Here is a 15,420-nt window from a genome sequence, read left to right on the forward strand (position 1 = left end):
CACACACACACACACACACACACACACACACACACACACACACACACACAGAAGCAGATCCATTGAAAACAAGAGTGATATCCAGTCAGTGCCACTAGGAGGGTAGGCTGGGGTTCTACTTCTGCTGGCTGGATGAAAAGGGTTTCACATTTGTTTGCCCGGGTCGGTTTTACCGTCAGGTGTTCCAGGTGAGCAAGTCAGTCTTGGTTTCTCTCTGAAAGAGTCCGCTTTGGAGTCTGCTGCCTGGCCTGCATGTGTTTGTTTCTGCTGCTGAGCTGGTCTGGTCAGATGACCACATGGCAAAGGCTCCCGCGTTTCCAGCTGCCCACGGTTTCTTTCCGGCCATAGCGAATGAGTGGTGTGGAGATCAGACCTGTGGAGGAGGTCAGATGGACTCTTGTCATCCTGGATTTTTGAAGAGATGGCACATTGGCTTTTAGATTTTAAAAGTTAAACATCTGTCAATCAATTGCTGAAGGAAGCTCCGCTGAGGACAGTGGTTCTGTCAGATCACCAACGTACGGGCCATGCTTGTTTCCTTGTCTGCGAAAAGGTTGGACCAGATGACCCCTCAGGTCCCTCTGGCTCTACAGTGTAGACATTACAAAGACTCATGCCATATGTGTGCACATGTTTACCTCTTAGAGGGAAGCTACACCCTCTGTGCAGTTTCCAAAGGCTGTCATGGTATCTTTTGGTTTGTTTTTAGCCTAAAAACGTTACCATGCTCTTCTTGTCTTGAAAACCAAGAATCATAACTTAGGTAATTCATGAGGTACAGAATTCCCTTTGTGTAGTTCCTACAGAGGTGGCTCCTGGGAAGCATGAAAATCTGACAGGGGCATGGAAAGGTGGGAGAAATTGAAGCTGGGGTTAGGATAGCAGGCTCCAAATCAAAGTCAGGCATTACGTCCAGCTCCTAGAGAATTGGACACCTTTTTAACTGCAGAGACATGGTGTCTGGTTAGAAGGTACAGGCTGAACTCCTATACCAGTTATGGGGGGTGGGTGGGAGTGTCAGTAAGGAGGGGGTTGGATGTAGGCCTACCCAAATCTGGACAAAATGTGGTTTATCAATTCTCTGGTTTAAAAATCACACATCCTCTTAAGAAGATGATTAATCTAGTATTAAGGGCTAAGAACATGCTTTGAGGTAGGGCAAAGATCCCAGTCAAGGTTGACAATACTTCAGAAACTAATTGATAAGGATATGAGTTATACATGGAAATTCTTTAACAATGTGTAAGATTAAGGATCAGACTCACCACCAGAAAAAAAAAATCCAATTAAAAAATGGGCAGAGGACCTGAAAAGACATTTTTCCAAAGAAGACATACAAATGGCCATCAGACATATGAAAAGATGCTCAACATCACTCAACATCAGGGAAATACAAATCAAAACCACAATGAGATGTCACCTTATCCTAGTCAAAATGGCTAGTATCGAAAAGATAAGAAATAACAAGTGTTGGTGAGGATGTGGAGAAAAGGAAACCCTCATGCACTGTTGGTGGGAATATAAATTGGTGCAGCCACTATGGAAAACACCGTGGAAAACAGAAATACCATATGATCCAGTAATTCCACTTCTGGGTATTTACCCAAAGAAAACAAAAACACTAACTCACAGGGATACATGCACTCCTTTGTTTATTGCAGTATTTACAATAGCCAAGATATGGAAGCAGCCCAAGTGTCCACTGAGAGATGAATGGATAAAGATGTGGTATATTGTGGTAAGCATAGCATAAGGTGTAGAGAAGTTGAATTATTTTGTTGTATACCTGAAACATAACATTGTGTGTCAACTATACTCAGATAAAAAAACTAAAGAAAAAGATGTGACATACACACACACACACACACACACACACACACACACACACACAATGCAATATAATTCAGCCATAAAAGAATGAAATCTTGCCATTCATGACAACATGGATGGACCTAGAGGCTATGATGCTAACTGAAATAAGACAGAAAGACAGATACCATGTGATTTCACTTATATGTGTAATCTAAAAATCAAAACAAATAAGTCAGAAACACTCATAAATACAGAGAATAAACTGGCAGTTGCCAGAGGGAGGGGTGAGGGGCATGGATAAAATAGGTAAAGATGATAAAGACATACAAACTTCCAGTTATAAATAAGTCACGGGGATGAAAAGTATGGCATAGGGAATATAGTCAATAATATTGTAACAATGTTGTATGGTGACTATCATGAGCATTTGTAATGAATATAATTGCCAAATCACTACAGTTTTATAACATTTTATGTTGTATACCTGAAAGTAATATTGTATGTCAATTACATTTCAGTTAAAAAAAATTGCATACCAAACAAACAAACAAACAAAAAAAAAAGAATAAGGGTCAGGAACTCGTCTGAGTTGTTCCTGATTCTGGAAACACATGTGATGGTCACTCAATTATAAACCGTAGTTGACTGATCATCTATCTACTAGTTTTCTATCAAAACCTTGACCCTTACTTGTTTCCATAAAACAGATTGTGACCCTCTATAAACCTCATCCCAAAAGATATTTTCCAGTACTGAGTACTTTAAGAACTCAAAACATCCTTGATGAGTAGTCACACTGCTCTGAAGATAATGAAATGTTGGTGTGGTCCTTGCTCACAAATTGGGGCTGGGAAGCCACCAGCCTGCTGAATTTCGTCAAGCTGTGCTCTCACATTTGTTTGGAGGCAAGTGGTGAATGTTTACTAGAACTTATTGAGAGACATGACCTTTTTCTTGTTTGTAAGAGACATTAAGGGAAATTATTTTAAAGTAGTACAATGTAAACAAAAATGTAGTTACTATTGGTTTCGTGACATTTATTTACATACAATGTTATACAAGAGGATTTTTGCAAACCTTTATAAAGGTAATATATCATTAAGTCAGACTTAGGGTTTAAGTCACAAATTTATTATAAAAATGTGCCAATTTAATAAATGTGTTGCAGTAGGTTTTCTAATATTTGTATACTAAAACGTGACAGACAAAATAGAAAAATGGTCACATCCAAGAAGAGGGACAATTTTGGAATTAAATGCTGCAGATCACAGACAATCAGCAGCCCCTACCTGGCCTAGGGATGACCTGGTTTTAGCCCTTTAAGAGAAAGTATACTGGGTGGTGGTGGGGAGACCATTGCCAGTTCTAAGAAACACTTTTGCTGCCCAGTGATGTATTTTAAGTTATAAAAGATATTCATAACTGGAAATGGCATTCAAAGAATAATTTTCTACAGGTGTAAACATCAAGTATAAGATTTATAAATGAGGAAGAGTGGCCAGAAAATATTAGCAGAACTATCATTACCTGGACAGATGCCTTTATTTAGGCCTTTCTGGGTCCTCTAGGGAGATGGGGTGGGGGCAAGGTTAACCTTGTCAAGTAGCTATTAGACCTCTACTGGTCAAGAGCAAAGGGAAAAGTTCATTGCAAGCATGGCCTTGAAAAGAAGTGTTTCAATCCATGGCAAGATTTGTGTGTTTTTTGCAATTAAGAAGCCTGTGGGAGGAATGAGAATTTTATAGGAAATAAGGTTTTGCACATCTTTACTTATTGTAAAACTGCTTTGATTTCATTCTCCAGGTAAGTTTGGATAGAATGGCTGAATTAATTTGTCCTTTTAAAATCCCAGGCTTGGGATGCCTGGCTGGCTCAGTCAGTAGAGCATAAGACTCTCAATCTCAGGGTGCTGAGTTCATGCCCCATGTTGGGCATGGACCCTCCTTAAAAAAAAAAAATTCCCAGGCTTCAGCCAAGGCACTTGGATCCTGGTGCCTCCTGCAGTACTTTGCTCTCTCTCTCTTTCTGGCAACTGGGATGAGGTGGACATGCTCCTTACATGGATCACCATGCCAGGAGAGGCTCCTGGAAGCACCTAACCCAAAGGTTATCACAGGCCAGGACACACCTTCTATTGCTTCTTCCTCCACCATCTTGATACATTTTTTAAATTAATTATTTCTTAAGTAATCTCTACACCCAACATAGAGCTCAAAATCACAACCCCAAGGTCAAGAGTAGCATGCTCCACTGACTGAGTCAGCCAGGGGCCCCTTGACATTTTTATAAAGAACAAAGAGCCCTCTTCCCAAAACAGACAATCTTTGCTCTAACCAAATATGTCCACCACTGAAATGGAGTGTCAATTAATTTCCTTCCTTTGAAACTCAAACATATGACCAAAAACATAAATGTCAAGTATCCCAACAACCCAAGCATTTACATATTCTCTATTTTCCCTGCGTCATATTTCCAAAATCCAAGTTTTTTCACTATAAGCAAAAACATACGGGAAAATTCTTTTCAAAAACGCTCTCCCACACCACCCAGATGGCTCCCTGATTACAAAAGGAAACTACACAACCACTGACTGAACAGGCCTTAGCTCAGAACTGGTGGGGAGTGGCAGGGATGTGGTGATGTGGTGTGGGTAGAGTTCTCTGTGGGAGGCGTATCTGGGCCTTGGGGTCCCTCAGGCCCAGTGGACCAGTCCCCAAGCTGAGGATGTGCCTCAAACAGTGAACTAGGAGAGAGTGACAGGAGTACCTTGGCTTGTCGGCTTGCTCCAGCAGCTCGAGGGTGCAAAGGGAGGTCATGAATTTCAGTGTGCTGTTTAGCAAAATTCACAAATACCTAGAAGCAAGAGTAGGAGAGAAAGAGTAGGTAGATGTTTCCAGAAGAATGGTATCTGCCACCCATCACTTCCTTTCTCTTTTCCCAGTTAATATACAGCCCTGCTAGAGCAGCCATGTTCCGCAGGAGAGGTAGCCTAGCCACGAGTGCCCAGCATCTGGCTGATTTCTTAGAATGCTGAGCTAAGCCAAAGGAATTCCTGAGGGAGGATTCAAAGGCTTCAGGGCAGATTCTCAGCTAGCAACTATCCTCCTAAACCTCTAAAGAAACTGAAAACAAAAAAACAAAAACAAAAGCAGGAGTCTGATCTCTTCTCCCTTCTGTTCTTTATTCATTGTGCACTATGGCTAGGACTCTCTCTCCTGCCTTCATCCACTGGCAAGAAGGTGCTGGGGAGCCAGCTCCTCAAAGGGGAAATGGAGACTTGCCTATTCCCATTGCTTTATTAAACAGTCTTAAGGATGTTTATTTAAAAAAATAGCAACAACAAAACCCTCAGAAACCACGCAAATGTCCAAATGGATGAATGGATAAACAAAACATGGTATGTACATACAATGGAACATGACTCAGCCTTTAAAAGAAGGCTGACACGTACTACAACATGGATGAACTGGAGGACATGATGTTAAGTGAAATAAACTAGAGGCCAAAGGACAACTGTACGGTTCCACTTACACGAGGTAGGTGGAATAGTCAACAGAAAGTAGAACGGTGGTTAACAGTGGCTGGTGGGGGGGGGGTGGGGGGAGCAGTTAATGGGGAATTATTGTCTAATGGATACAGAGTCTCAGTTTGAGAAGATAAAAGATTTCTGGGGATGGATGGTGGTGATCCAGTTTATAATAATGTGACTGTACTTAATGCCACTGAATTGTACATTTAATAATGGTTAATTTTGTTATGTATACTTTGCCATAATAAAAAAAAAGTGATCACATTAAAAACCCTGACATACTGCACACAGGTTTATCAAAAATCACTGAATTGAACACTTTGAATGGGTGCATTTGAATGTAAATTAAGCATCAGTAAAATTGATTTGAAAAGATAACAAAAGCTACCACCACAAGCCAGGAAGGATGAAATAAAGTCATAGTATAGTGGGGAAGGATGATGTAAAGTCAGTGAAATTTGCTTATATTTCTAACATATTTCTAACATATTGTTAGAAAACAATTTCTGATCTACCAAGCTTTATTCTAATGGACAGAGGAACCATAGTGTTAAAAATCAGGCATGCCGTGCTCCCTATCATGTGGCTTCCAGCCCAGCCTGTGCGTCAGTTCTGTACATGGTACCCGTCAGGCAACTTGCCTGGTCCAGTGTGGTCTGCGTGACTGAGTACTCCTCGATGAGCAGGCTGTCCTTGTGGGAGATGAGCAACCGGAAGATCCGGGCCAGGGAGGAGGAGGAGACCTGGAACTGGAGCATGTTGTAGTGTCTCTCCCTCTGCACGCTGCCCGGGAAATTCCCCTGGAAGAACTGCTCCACTGGATTCAGGTCCGGAAGCAAGTCTTCTTTAGGGGATTTGATTTTCATTGTGACAATGTAGCCATCTCCAAACCTAGGGGATACACGTGGCGGCATGGCACAGGCATGTTAGTGGCTGGGTCTAAGACAATTCCAAAATAAGGAATAGATAAATCAAAAATACTGGGGATTAAAGGCCCATACAACAGACCTTGTGTGTATGTTTAAAACTAATAGGAAAAAAAAAACAATGACAGTTCCTGGAGAGATAGATTGATACTAGTTTTTAGAGGTCTAAATGTCTGTGTGGTGAAGTAAGTCACCAGACCTGTGACACAGATGTTCCTTGCTCCCTTCCCTCCCACATCCCTGCTGAAGTCAAAGTGGTTTGAGCCCCTTGGGGAGATCACAACCTACACATGAAGGAATATGGGGCTAGTGTGTACTCAGTGATAGAAATGCTGCCTGGTCCTTCTAAGGGATCTCCAGGAGGGAACAGAGACTTAGGAAGGCAGCACTTCCCTGTGGAAGCTTCCAGAAAAAATGAAGCTGCTAGGGTCAGAACTATCAGTGCTTCTCTCTTCCCCTCACCAGGTGAACTGGTCACCCACATATGAAAAAAGACTGGTCCACCAGGGAGTGCGGCTAGCTGGCTTCCCTACATGCTCATGTCAGGGTATACTGTGTCAGTTCTAATTTATTTCAATGCTCCCTCCATGACCAAGGGTTGTTCCCCTCTACAATAAAATACCTTTCCATTCAGCTCCAGAAAACTGACGGTCTCTCCACATTGGAAACATTCCCCTCTCACCTGTTCTCCCATGAGGACAGTGAGGAGTGAGAGGGAAAGGGGTAGGGAATCCATCGTGTCTCCTGCATTTGGGCCCAGGAAGCTATGACACGGGTCTGGTGGCCTCATATGCTGATGTCCCCCTAGATATTTGTGCAGTGACCTAGTTGTCATTGCTCAAGGGGCCAAACACCCAAAAGCAGCGAATCTACTAGACCTTGCTGTCAATGGCTTATCTGCCCTGATGCATATGAAGGATGATGTGTCCTGTGCAACAGTCCCAGGGGTACATCAAAACTAAGCATCTTGGCCTAGATAAGGTGGGTTATGTGCTGTTCCTTTACCAACTAGCACACTGACTTTTATATTCTGGGCTCTTACAAAGTGTTTGTTAAATAAATGAATGGTAACTATAAATCTACCCTTCCTAGTTTTTAAAGCATATCAGAATGCAAGGAAGCATGGCATTATTATCATAATCTTATTTTAACTGATTGTTGGCTTTGGCACACAAACTATTATTCATAATGCATTATATCTAGTAGTTTACAATTTGTAGGGACAGGGTAATCCTACTAAAGATTATTGGCATTGTTAGTTTGTCATATACTACATTGTTACTTCTCAAACCCCAAAGCATACACGTGTCAGAAAGGAAAACTGATTCCCAGGCCATTTGGTCCCCTAACCATCCCTGTGTTGGTCATGGACTCTTATTCAATTGATCATGAGTGCCGGATCCATGGGGATAAGTGGTGGGATAATGAGGCAGTGGTAGTGACCCTCCCTCATCTCAGCCAGGCTCTGTATGCCCCAATCAGATCCCCATCTGGAGACTCAGGGAACCCTCAACCACAGGCAATTAGCCCAACACAGACGAGTTTCTTTCAGCACAGCAGCTTTCTCTGTTGCTGTGGAACAAGGACCATACCATACCTCTGACTGTGGGATAAAGGCAGCAGGACCCTCCCAAGTGTCAGCAGAGAGCACAGGGCCTGGCTGACTCCCCTCTGCTCCCAAGAAAGGTAACAAAGGCAATCCGCTAGCATATCCTTACTTGTACTTGAGGTGCTGAATGGTGCCCAGACACTGAAAGGTGCCTTTTACCATGATGGCCAGCCGGGTACACAGAGCCTCACATTCTTCCATGCTGTGGGGCAGGAGAGAGGAAGTAAGAAGTAGGGAGGACTCCTGTCTGCCTAACTGCTCCATCCCAGCCCCTGGGAATCTCTTGCCTGTGGGATGTGAGGACCACAGCTCTCCCTTCTCTGATGATGCTCACGATGATGTTCCACAACATGCGGCGTGCCTGGGGATCCATGCCCGTGGTGGGCTCATCCTATGGGGAGACAGAGAGGGCAGTGAGCTAGGCTTGGAGCCAGCCTCTCCTGGTTATTGCACCCTGCTTGGTTGACTCTCTCTGAGCAGCTGTGCTCTCTGCTCTCTGGCACACAATGGGCAAAGTGCCTCCCCAGTGGGCAAGACTTGGGGAATCTAGGCTTTGGATATAGAAGACAGAAGATGAACCAGGAGATTAAAGAGAAATTATGATACCCATTGGCCCATTTCAGCCCATGAATGGGTTAAAGTTGATTAAGACAATGGGAGAATGATATTAAAAATAAAAAAAAGCAACAACCCTACACATACATTTACAAGGAGGCAGAGAGATAGCCCAGGTGACTTTTATGAGTCACCTCCCAGTCCTGAGACTCCTGCCCTCATAAACCCCAGACCACATGGGCACAAGGGCCTTCAGTCTGGTACAGATCCAGTGAGAATCACATGACCCTTTGATCTAGGCCAATGCTCCTGCCCACTTTGTATCCCAAACAGACCTCCTCAGTAGTAATTCCTGACCGGAGGGACTGAACTTCCCTGCTGTAAGCCTGTGGGCCCACAAGAGAGTTCCCAGGGACTCACAGTAAGAATATGTTGTGACTCCAGTTTCCCCCAAGAGTTGTGAATCAAACACTGGGTTGATTTGTTCAAAACAAGCAGTATAGGAAACTGTCTAGATGAAAAGAGACCGTAGCAGTTTCTAAGTCTACTGCCCCAAACACAGAGATGCAGCACTTATTTTAAGCCCTTGGGCTCATCTGTCCCTGCAGGTCCTGGTGGTCCTTACCAGCAGCACCAGAGGCGGGCAGCCTATCAGTGCAATGGCTGTGGAGAGTTTCCGCTTATTGCCTCCACTATAGGTGCCAACCAGGCGGTCTGCATAAAGAGACAGGCCCAGGCTCTGAATACTCCAGTTTGTCACCTAGGGAAGAGAAAGAGATCCCATTTGGAAAAGATATACAATCAAACACATCAAACCTCCACCAATTCAAAGTCTTGGGCTCCCAGATCTCACACGTTCAGGATAGACCCAGCTAGGCTGAAACAAGGCCACCTGCTGGCTCATGGGCTTCAGGAGCCAGATGTCTCCCTTGCACACTGTGCCTGACAACACAGTGTGGCTTGGTGTATCCCCCTGAGAAATGATCTTCAGCCTTGTGAAGAGCAAGACTATGCTTCTCACCCAGTGTCCCAGACTATGGCTAGAGTGGAAGACTCCTAGGGTCTCAGACCTGTTGCTTCCATCCTTCAACCGGGTCACACTTGAAGTCTCATGCATCTAATATATACTTATCGAGCAACTGCTATGAGTCAGGCACTGGAGAATAATGGTGAACACAGCCATTGTTGTTGTACTCACAGGGTGGAGGATGACACACAATCAAAATAAACAGAAAAACGGAAGGTTGTAATAGGGCTTTGAGGAAAATCAACAGGAAAAAATGATTAAGAAAACAGTGTGAGCTTGTGTGTGTATGAATGTGCACAGGAAGAAAACTAGAGAAGTCTTTGGAGACAAGGCCACCATGTTTCTGCCTTCTGTGCATATAACTCTGCCTGGAATGTTCTTCCCCTAGATATCCACGTGACTCCCTCTGTCACCTCTTTTAGGTCTTTACTAAGAGGTCACTTCCTCTGTAATGCTTGCCCTGGGCCACCCTACTTAAAAGTGCAATTCCTCCCCCCAACAATTCTTTCCTACTTTATTTTTCCCTTACCGGCTTTTCACTTTCAAATGTACTGTGTATTTTATTTACTTATCTATTTATTACCTGTCCCACTAGAATGTAAGCTTCACTTTTAACTTATTTGGAATAGTTTCCAACTTATAGAAATGTTTAAAAATAAGAATAATACGAAAACACTCATAAACACTTTACTCTCTTTTCTTTCCTCTTTCCCTCTCTTATACACACACACACACACACACACACACACACACACACACACACACACACATATGCACACACGATTTTTCAGAGCCATTTAAGGTAGTTACATATCGTGGCCCTTTACTCCTAAATACTTCAGTGTCTACTTCCTAAGAAGAGGAATACTCTTACATAACCTCAGTATAGTTAGTTATCAATGTCAGTAAATTTAATATTGTTATGATATTTTCATCTGATCTACCCTTCATAGTCTGGTTCTGTCAGCTGGCCCAATAATGTCCTTCATGGCATTATTCTCTTTTCAGTATAGGATACAATCTAGTGTCCATTACTCAGTCACTCTGTCTAGTTAGCTCTTGTGGTCAGAACATTTCCATAGCCTTTGTCTTTTAGACTTTGATACTTTTGAAGGGTACAGCCCCTGTATTTTTTTTTTTTAATAGAATGTTCCTATAGAGTTTGTCCGGTATTTTCTCATGATAATATTCAGGTTACACATTCCCAATCAGAATATTATGGAGGTGAAGCTGTGTCCTTCCCAGAGTATCACCTCTAGGGGTAGAAATGTCCAGGTGCCCCTCACAGGGGATGTTGATTTTGAACACCCAATTAAGGTGTTGTGTAATTTCTCCATTGTAAAATTATTATGCTTCCCCCTCACAACCAATAAACAATCTGTGGAGATACTTTTAAGATATACAAATATCTTCCTTCTCAAAAAAGTTTCCCCTAGATTTAGCAGCCATTGATGATTCTTGTACAGTTCAATCTTTATTATGCTCACTGCAAAATGATTTTTTCCAACTCTAGAATTTCTTCCACACTAACCAGTTGGCTCTAAGCATTTGAGTGTAGGCAGAAACCATCCCCTTTTCTCTTGTTTATCTATTTAACAGTATGGAGTTATGAATTCCCATGGTTCTCCCAATGTTTTATACTTTGTCATGGTATTTAATTATTTTGACGCTCAAATTGTACCATATTTGGCTATTGGGAGCCCCTTTGAGATGGTTCCTATGTGGCTATGGCATGATTCTTTTTTTTTTTTTTTTAAGCACTTTACTTTCTGGTATAATAAGATGTTCCAAGCTCATTTTATACCTACATTTTCCCAGCCCTGGAATTTGTCATTTGTCTGAGGAGTTATGGTTCCTGTTATTGGGGAATGAGATTAGACACCAAAATTTGGGCTTTAAGTGTACTCACCGCTACTAGAGTATTTCTGCTTCTTGGCCCTTTCAGAGGACAGATATATACATACACAAACATGCACATGTGTATGTATACACATTTATATGCGTATGTGCAATATACACAAGCCCATATGCATGCATGCACAAACACATGCATATCAATATTTCATGAGTTGACAGAGATATTTTAATTCCAATCCAACCCCACAGGGTTCTTTCTTGCTTTCCCCCTTTCCATATTTGTAGGTCTTTTCTTACACAGTGAGAACTCTGGCTTCAAACAACATTAACACATTTATTCATTTACTTAATCCAGTAACACATCTAAAAATGTTTCAGAATTGCTTTGCTCATGACACCATAAAAAAACAAATCAACTAAAAAGAGCTTGGAATTTGTCTGTAGTTCTTTCCCTCTGCTCTGCCTGCCCAAGGCTGAGGAAATATAGTCAGATACTGTGCCCTCAGTTATTTGTAGTTCTTTTCCTCCCCTTCTGTATGGTTATGATACTTACTTCAAATAAAATTGGATTAATTTGTTTCTATTTGCTTTCAGAGTCAGAATTTTCTTTTTGTTTTTATTTTTACCCCTTCCCATTTTATTAATTTAGTTTTATTTTATTAATACATAGAACACTAACATGCTTCCAAGAGTCAAAACCATACAAAAATATATCCTGAGAGAAGTGTTATTCCCTCCCATTTCCATTTTACCCCATTTCCCTATTGTTAGTTACCAAATTCATTGTGTTTTAGGACTATCATTCCTGTATTTGTATTTGTAAAGCTAAGCAGACATATGTCTGCTTCCTTGGTTTTCCTACTTTCTTACATTAAAAAGTAGCATCCTACAGCCCATTGTAATAGTGTCTTAATGTATGGAGTTGACAAATCACTGCTATACACCTGAAACTAATGTAATATTGTATGTCAACTATACTTCAATAGAAAATAGTGGGAGAAAAAAGGTAGAATTCTACATGTGCTCTTTTACCCTTTGCTTTTTGCACTTAAAAATATCTCTTGGGGGGCACCTGGGTGGCTCTGTCGGTTGAGCATCTGACTTTGGCTCAGGTCATGATCTCACGGGCTGTGAGTTCGAGCCCCGTGTCAGGCTCTGGGCTGACAGCTCAGAGCCTGGAGCCTGCTTTGGAGTCTGTGTCTCCCTCTCCCTCTGCCCCTCCCCCACTTGCACTCTGTCTCTCTCTCAAAATAATAAATACATATTAAAAAATTTTTAAAAATATCTCTTGGAAATAACTGCATTATCAGTTCACAGAGATTTTCTCTCTCTGTGCATGCGTGTCTGTATGTGTGTAACAGCTGCATAAGATGTATTCAACCAATCTCCTATGCCTGAATGTTTAGGTAATTTCTAATGTTTTAATTTTTTGTGACTACTAGTACAATGAATAACTTTGTGCATATGCATTTTGCGCTGTGGGAGGTATATATCTGGGGTAAGCTCCCAGAAGTGGGATTGCTGAATCAAAGGATAAATGCATGTATTATTTTGTTAGATATGAAGGCAGGGATTTTCTTGTTTTGTTTACTGCCATACCCCCATTTTCTATAACAGTATTTGGCACATAGTAGACACACAGTAAGCATTTGTTGAATGGATAGCATGCTCTAACTTTCCCACGTCTAAATAAATGCACTCTCACGAAACAGGTTTAGGGTTTACCAAACTTCTGAGTAGCCACAAGAAACCATTTTTTACCCTTTCGATTTCATCTGCTGGTACACCTCGAAGACGGGCATAAAGATAAAGATGTTCTCGCCCTGTGAGCTGGTCATCGACTGCATCAAACTGAGGACAGTAGCCCATACTTTGATGGACATCAGATATATTGGCTAAAATACTGCAAGAAGAAAAGGCAATTAGCAAGTTTCCTTCATAGAGGGGGTGACCAGAGAACTGGGGCTGGAGAGCTTCTGCCTGTGAGATAAGCAAGCTACCTCTTCTGCTTTGCTTCAGAAATGTGCGCAACATTTACAAATCAAAGCAGAAGCCCTTTGGTTAGAAACTGATGAACTCTGGAATTCTGAGCTTTGAATCCAATAGATCTTTTCAAGTTTCTCTGTCTAGGATAAACTGAATATCTCTTACCCAAAATCAGCTTTACTTTTGGAGTGGGTCACGTCACATGTGGGTTTAAAAACAAAGGGAAGATCAAGTGTTAGAAAACGTCAGTGATTTTTGATCCCTTTCAAACATTTGGGAAATACAGAAGATGCATGCTTCTGAAAGGAAGTAAACTTGATCCATCTTTGTCTATTGGCAGATATACAGTAAGCGAAAGAGGAACCAGTCAGATCACTACCCAGAGCCAGACACTGTCAGGGAACAGAGAGGAAGTGAATTGAGTTCTATTAACTCCCTTTGACTGATATATTCTCCCTCAGTAGAAAATACACTATCTTGATGAAAACAAACTGTCCATAGACTGGTCCAATCTCTCCCTGCTTCCCTTGTAGCTTAGGGTCTATGAACAAAAGATACAGGCAAGGGGCGCCTGGGTGGCTCAAGTCGGTTAAGCGTCCGACTTCGGCTCGGGTCATGATCTCGCCGTTTCTGAGTTTGAGCCCCGTGTTGGACTCTGTGCTGACAGCCTGGAGCCTGCTTCGGATTTTGTGTCCCTCTCTCTCTGCTCCTTCCCCACTCACACTCTGTCTCTCTCTCTCACACAAATAAATAAACATTTTTTAAAAATTAAAAAAAAAAAAAAGATACAGGCAATATGATGGGAGAGGCACCATGTAGTCCCCCACTATAACAAAAAGTAATTGAGGCATGGCTGGGCCAATTAAAACCACCCAGGGAAGCAAGGACAGTACTTTGCCAAATTCATGGGAGCTGCGCTCCCAGAGAAACCCAGTCTTGCATCTTAAATCCAAAGTTGTGTTCCAGTTTCCATTTCATTTAGCTTCCCTCTTGTAGGTATCAGGTTGTGTCTTACTTGGGCTGTCATTTGATGTCTTATGGTAAATCCTATTACATCCTCCTGCCTGCTGTCCCTTAGCCCCTTAAGATTCCTTTTGTTACAACTGTCAAGTTATTTGCTTGGTTGCAGGCTAAGCTGCATCTACAGATGAGACAGATTAAGCCATGGCCTGGTTGCACCCTGCTTGTTTGCTCTAAACCCAACAGGGATGGTGGAGAAGGCTGGGGAACCAAATTCATCCTGTCTGAGCCATGTTCAGTGGACATTCAGCCATGTTGCTGAGGATGGCTTCCAGGAGACAGAAGGAGGCCTTAGTCAGGCAGTTGCTGAGGGAAGTACGCACTGCCTAACTCCTCTTATAAACCAGGGCAGAGGGTTCCTCAAGGCACATCTAATGCCTGTGAGCTCTGCTGTTTAAGGAGCAGCCTGGAAAATGGCAAACAGCATAGGTTCGTGTTCTTGATCCTGTGCCACAGAGGACCAGTGTGTTTACTCATACCTTATTACACAGAACAGCAGGCACCCTCCAGAATCCAAGGACACAAGCCAGTTTTCCCTTTATAAAGCCTCCTTGGCCTGGCAAAGCCAAGGATCAGCACAGAAATAGCCAATTCAGACTAAGGCCCCTGAAGGCTGTTAAACCAGCCCCCATTTAGAAACTTGATCCAGAGAAAGGATGCTTCACCACAGGGGTTCTTAACCAGGGACTCAGGGAACATAAATGTGATTCAGGGCACAGTAAATTCCCTTAAACTCTTTGCAAAAAATGTATGGAAGGAGGTAACGGGGGATAATGGTATATGTATGTATGTGCACACGCACACACACACACACACACACACATAAAGTATGTTTTTGTTTTTTTTTAATTTTTTTTTCAAAGTTTATTTATTTTTGGGACAGAGAGAGACAGAGCATGAATGGGCGAGGGGCAGAGAGAGAGGGAGACACAGAATCGGAAACAGGCTCCAGGCTCTGAGCCATCAGCCCAGAGCCCGATGCGGGGCTCGAACTCACGGACCATGAGATCGTGACCTGGCTGAAGTCGGACGCCCAACCGACTGCGCCACCCAGGCGCCCCTAAAGTATGTTTTTAATATATATATATATATATATATA

The 15,420-nt window shown here is 42.4% G+C and overlaps 1 protein-coding gene across 4 annotated transcripts in view; it reads right to left on the bottom strand.

The window, feature by feature from the left end:
* The window catches only part of ABCA4 (ATP binding cassette subfamily A member 4), a 133,810-nt gene that overhangs the window by 106 nt on the left and 118,284 nt on the right, over nucleotides 1-15,420 (bottom strand). For 3 of the 4 annotated variants that reach the window (XM_040471025.1, XM_040471024.1, XM_040471026.1), the window contains 7 exons: nucleotides 13,077-13,218; nucleotides 9,057-9,191; nucleotides 8,164-8,267; nucleotides 7,986-8,078; nucleotides 5,983-6,232; nucleotides 4,579-4,665; nucleotides 1-373 (listed from right to left, as the gene is read on the bottom strand). The exon at nucleotides 1-373 is cut by the window's left edge and continues 106 nt beyond it. In XM_040471025.1, the coding sequence (XP_040326959.1) occupies nucleotides 368-373; nucleotides 4,579-4,665; nucleotides 5,983-6,232; nucleotides 7,986-8,078; nucleotides 8,164-8,267; nucleotides 9,057-9,191; nucleotides 13,077-13,218 (817 nt within the window). In that variant the 3' untranslated portion in view covers nucleotides 1-367. Of the gene's footprint in view, nucleotides 374-2,823; nucleotides 4,666-5,982; nucleotides 6,233-7,985; nucleotides 8,079-8,163; nucleotides 8,268-9,056; nucleotides 9,192-13,076; nucleotides 13,219-15,420 lie in introns of those variants that run through there. The other variant, XM_040471023.1, reaches the window with a different exon arrangement.

Source organism: Herpailurus yagouaroundi, unplaced genomic scaffold, assembly GCF_014898765.1.
Source record: "Herpailurus yagouaroundi ecotype Mexico unplaced genomic scaffold, PumYag 77, whole genome shotgun sequence".
Lineage (NCBI taxonomy): Eukaryota > Metazoa > Chordata > Mammalia > Carnivora > Felidae > Herpailurus > Herpailurus yagouaroundi.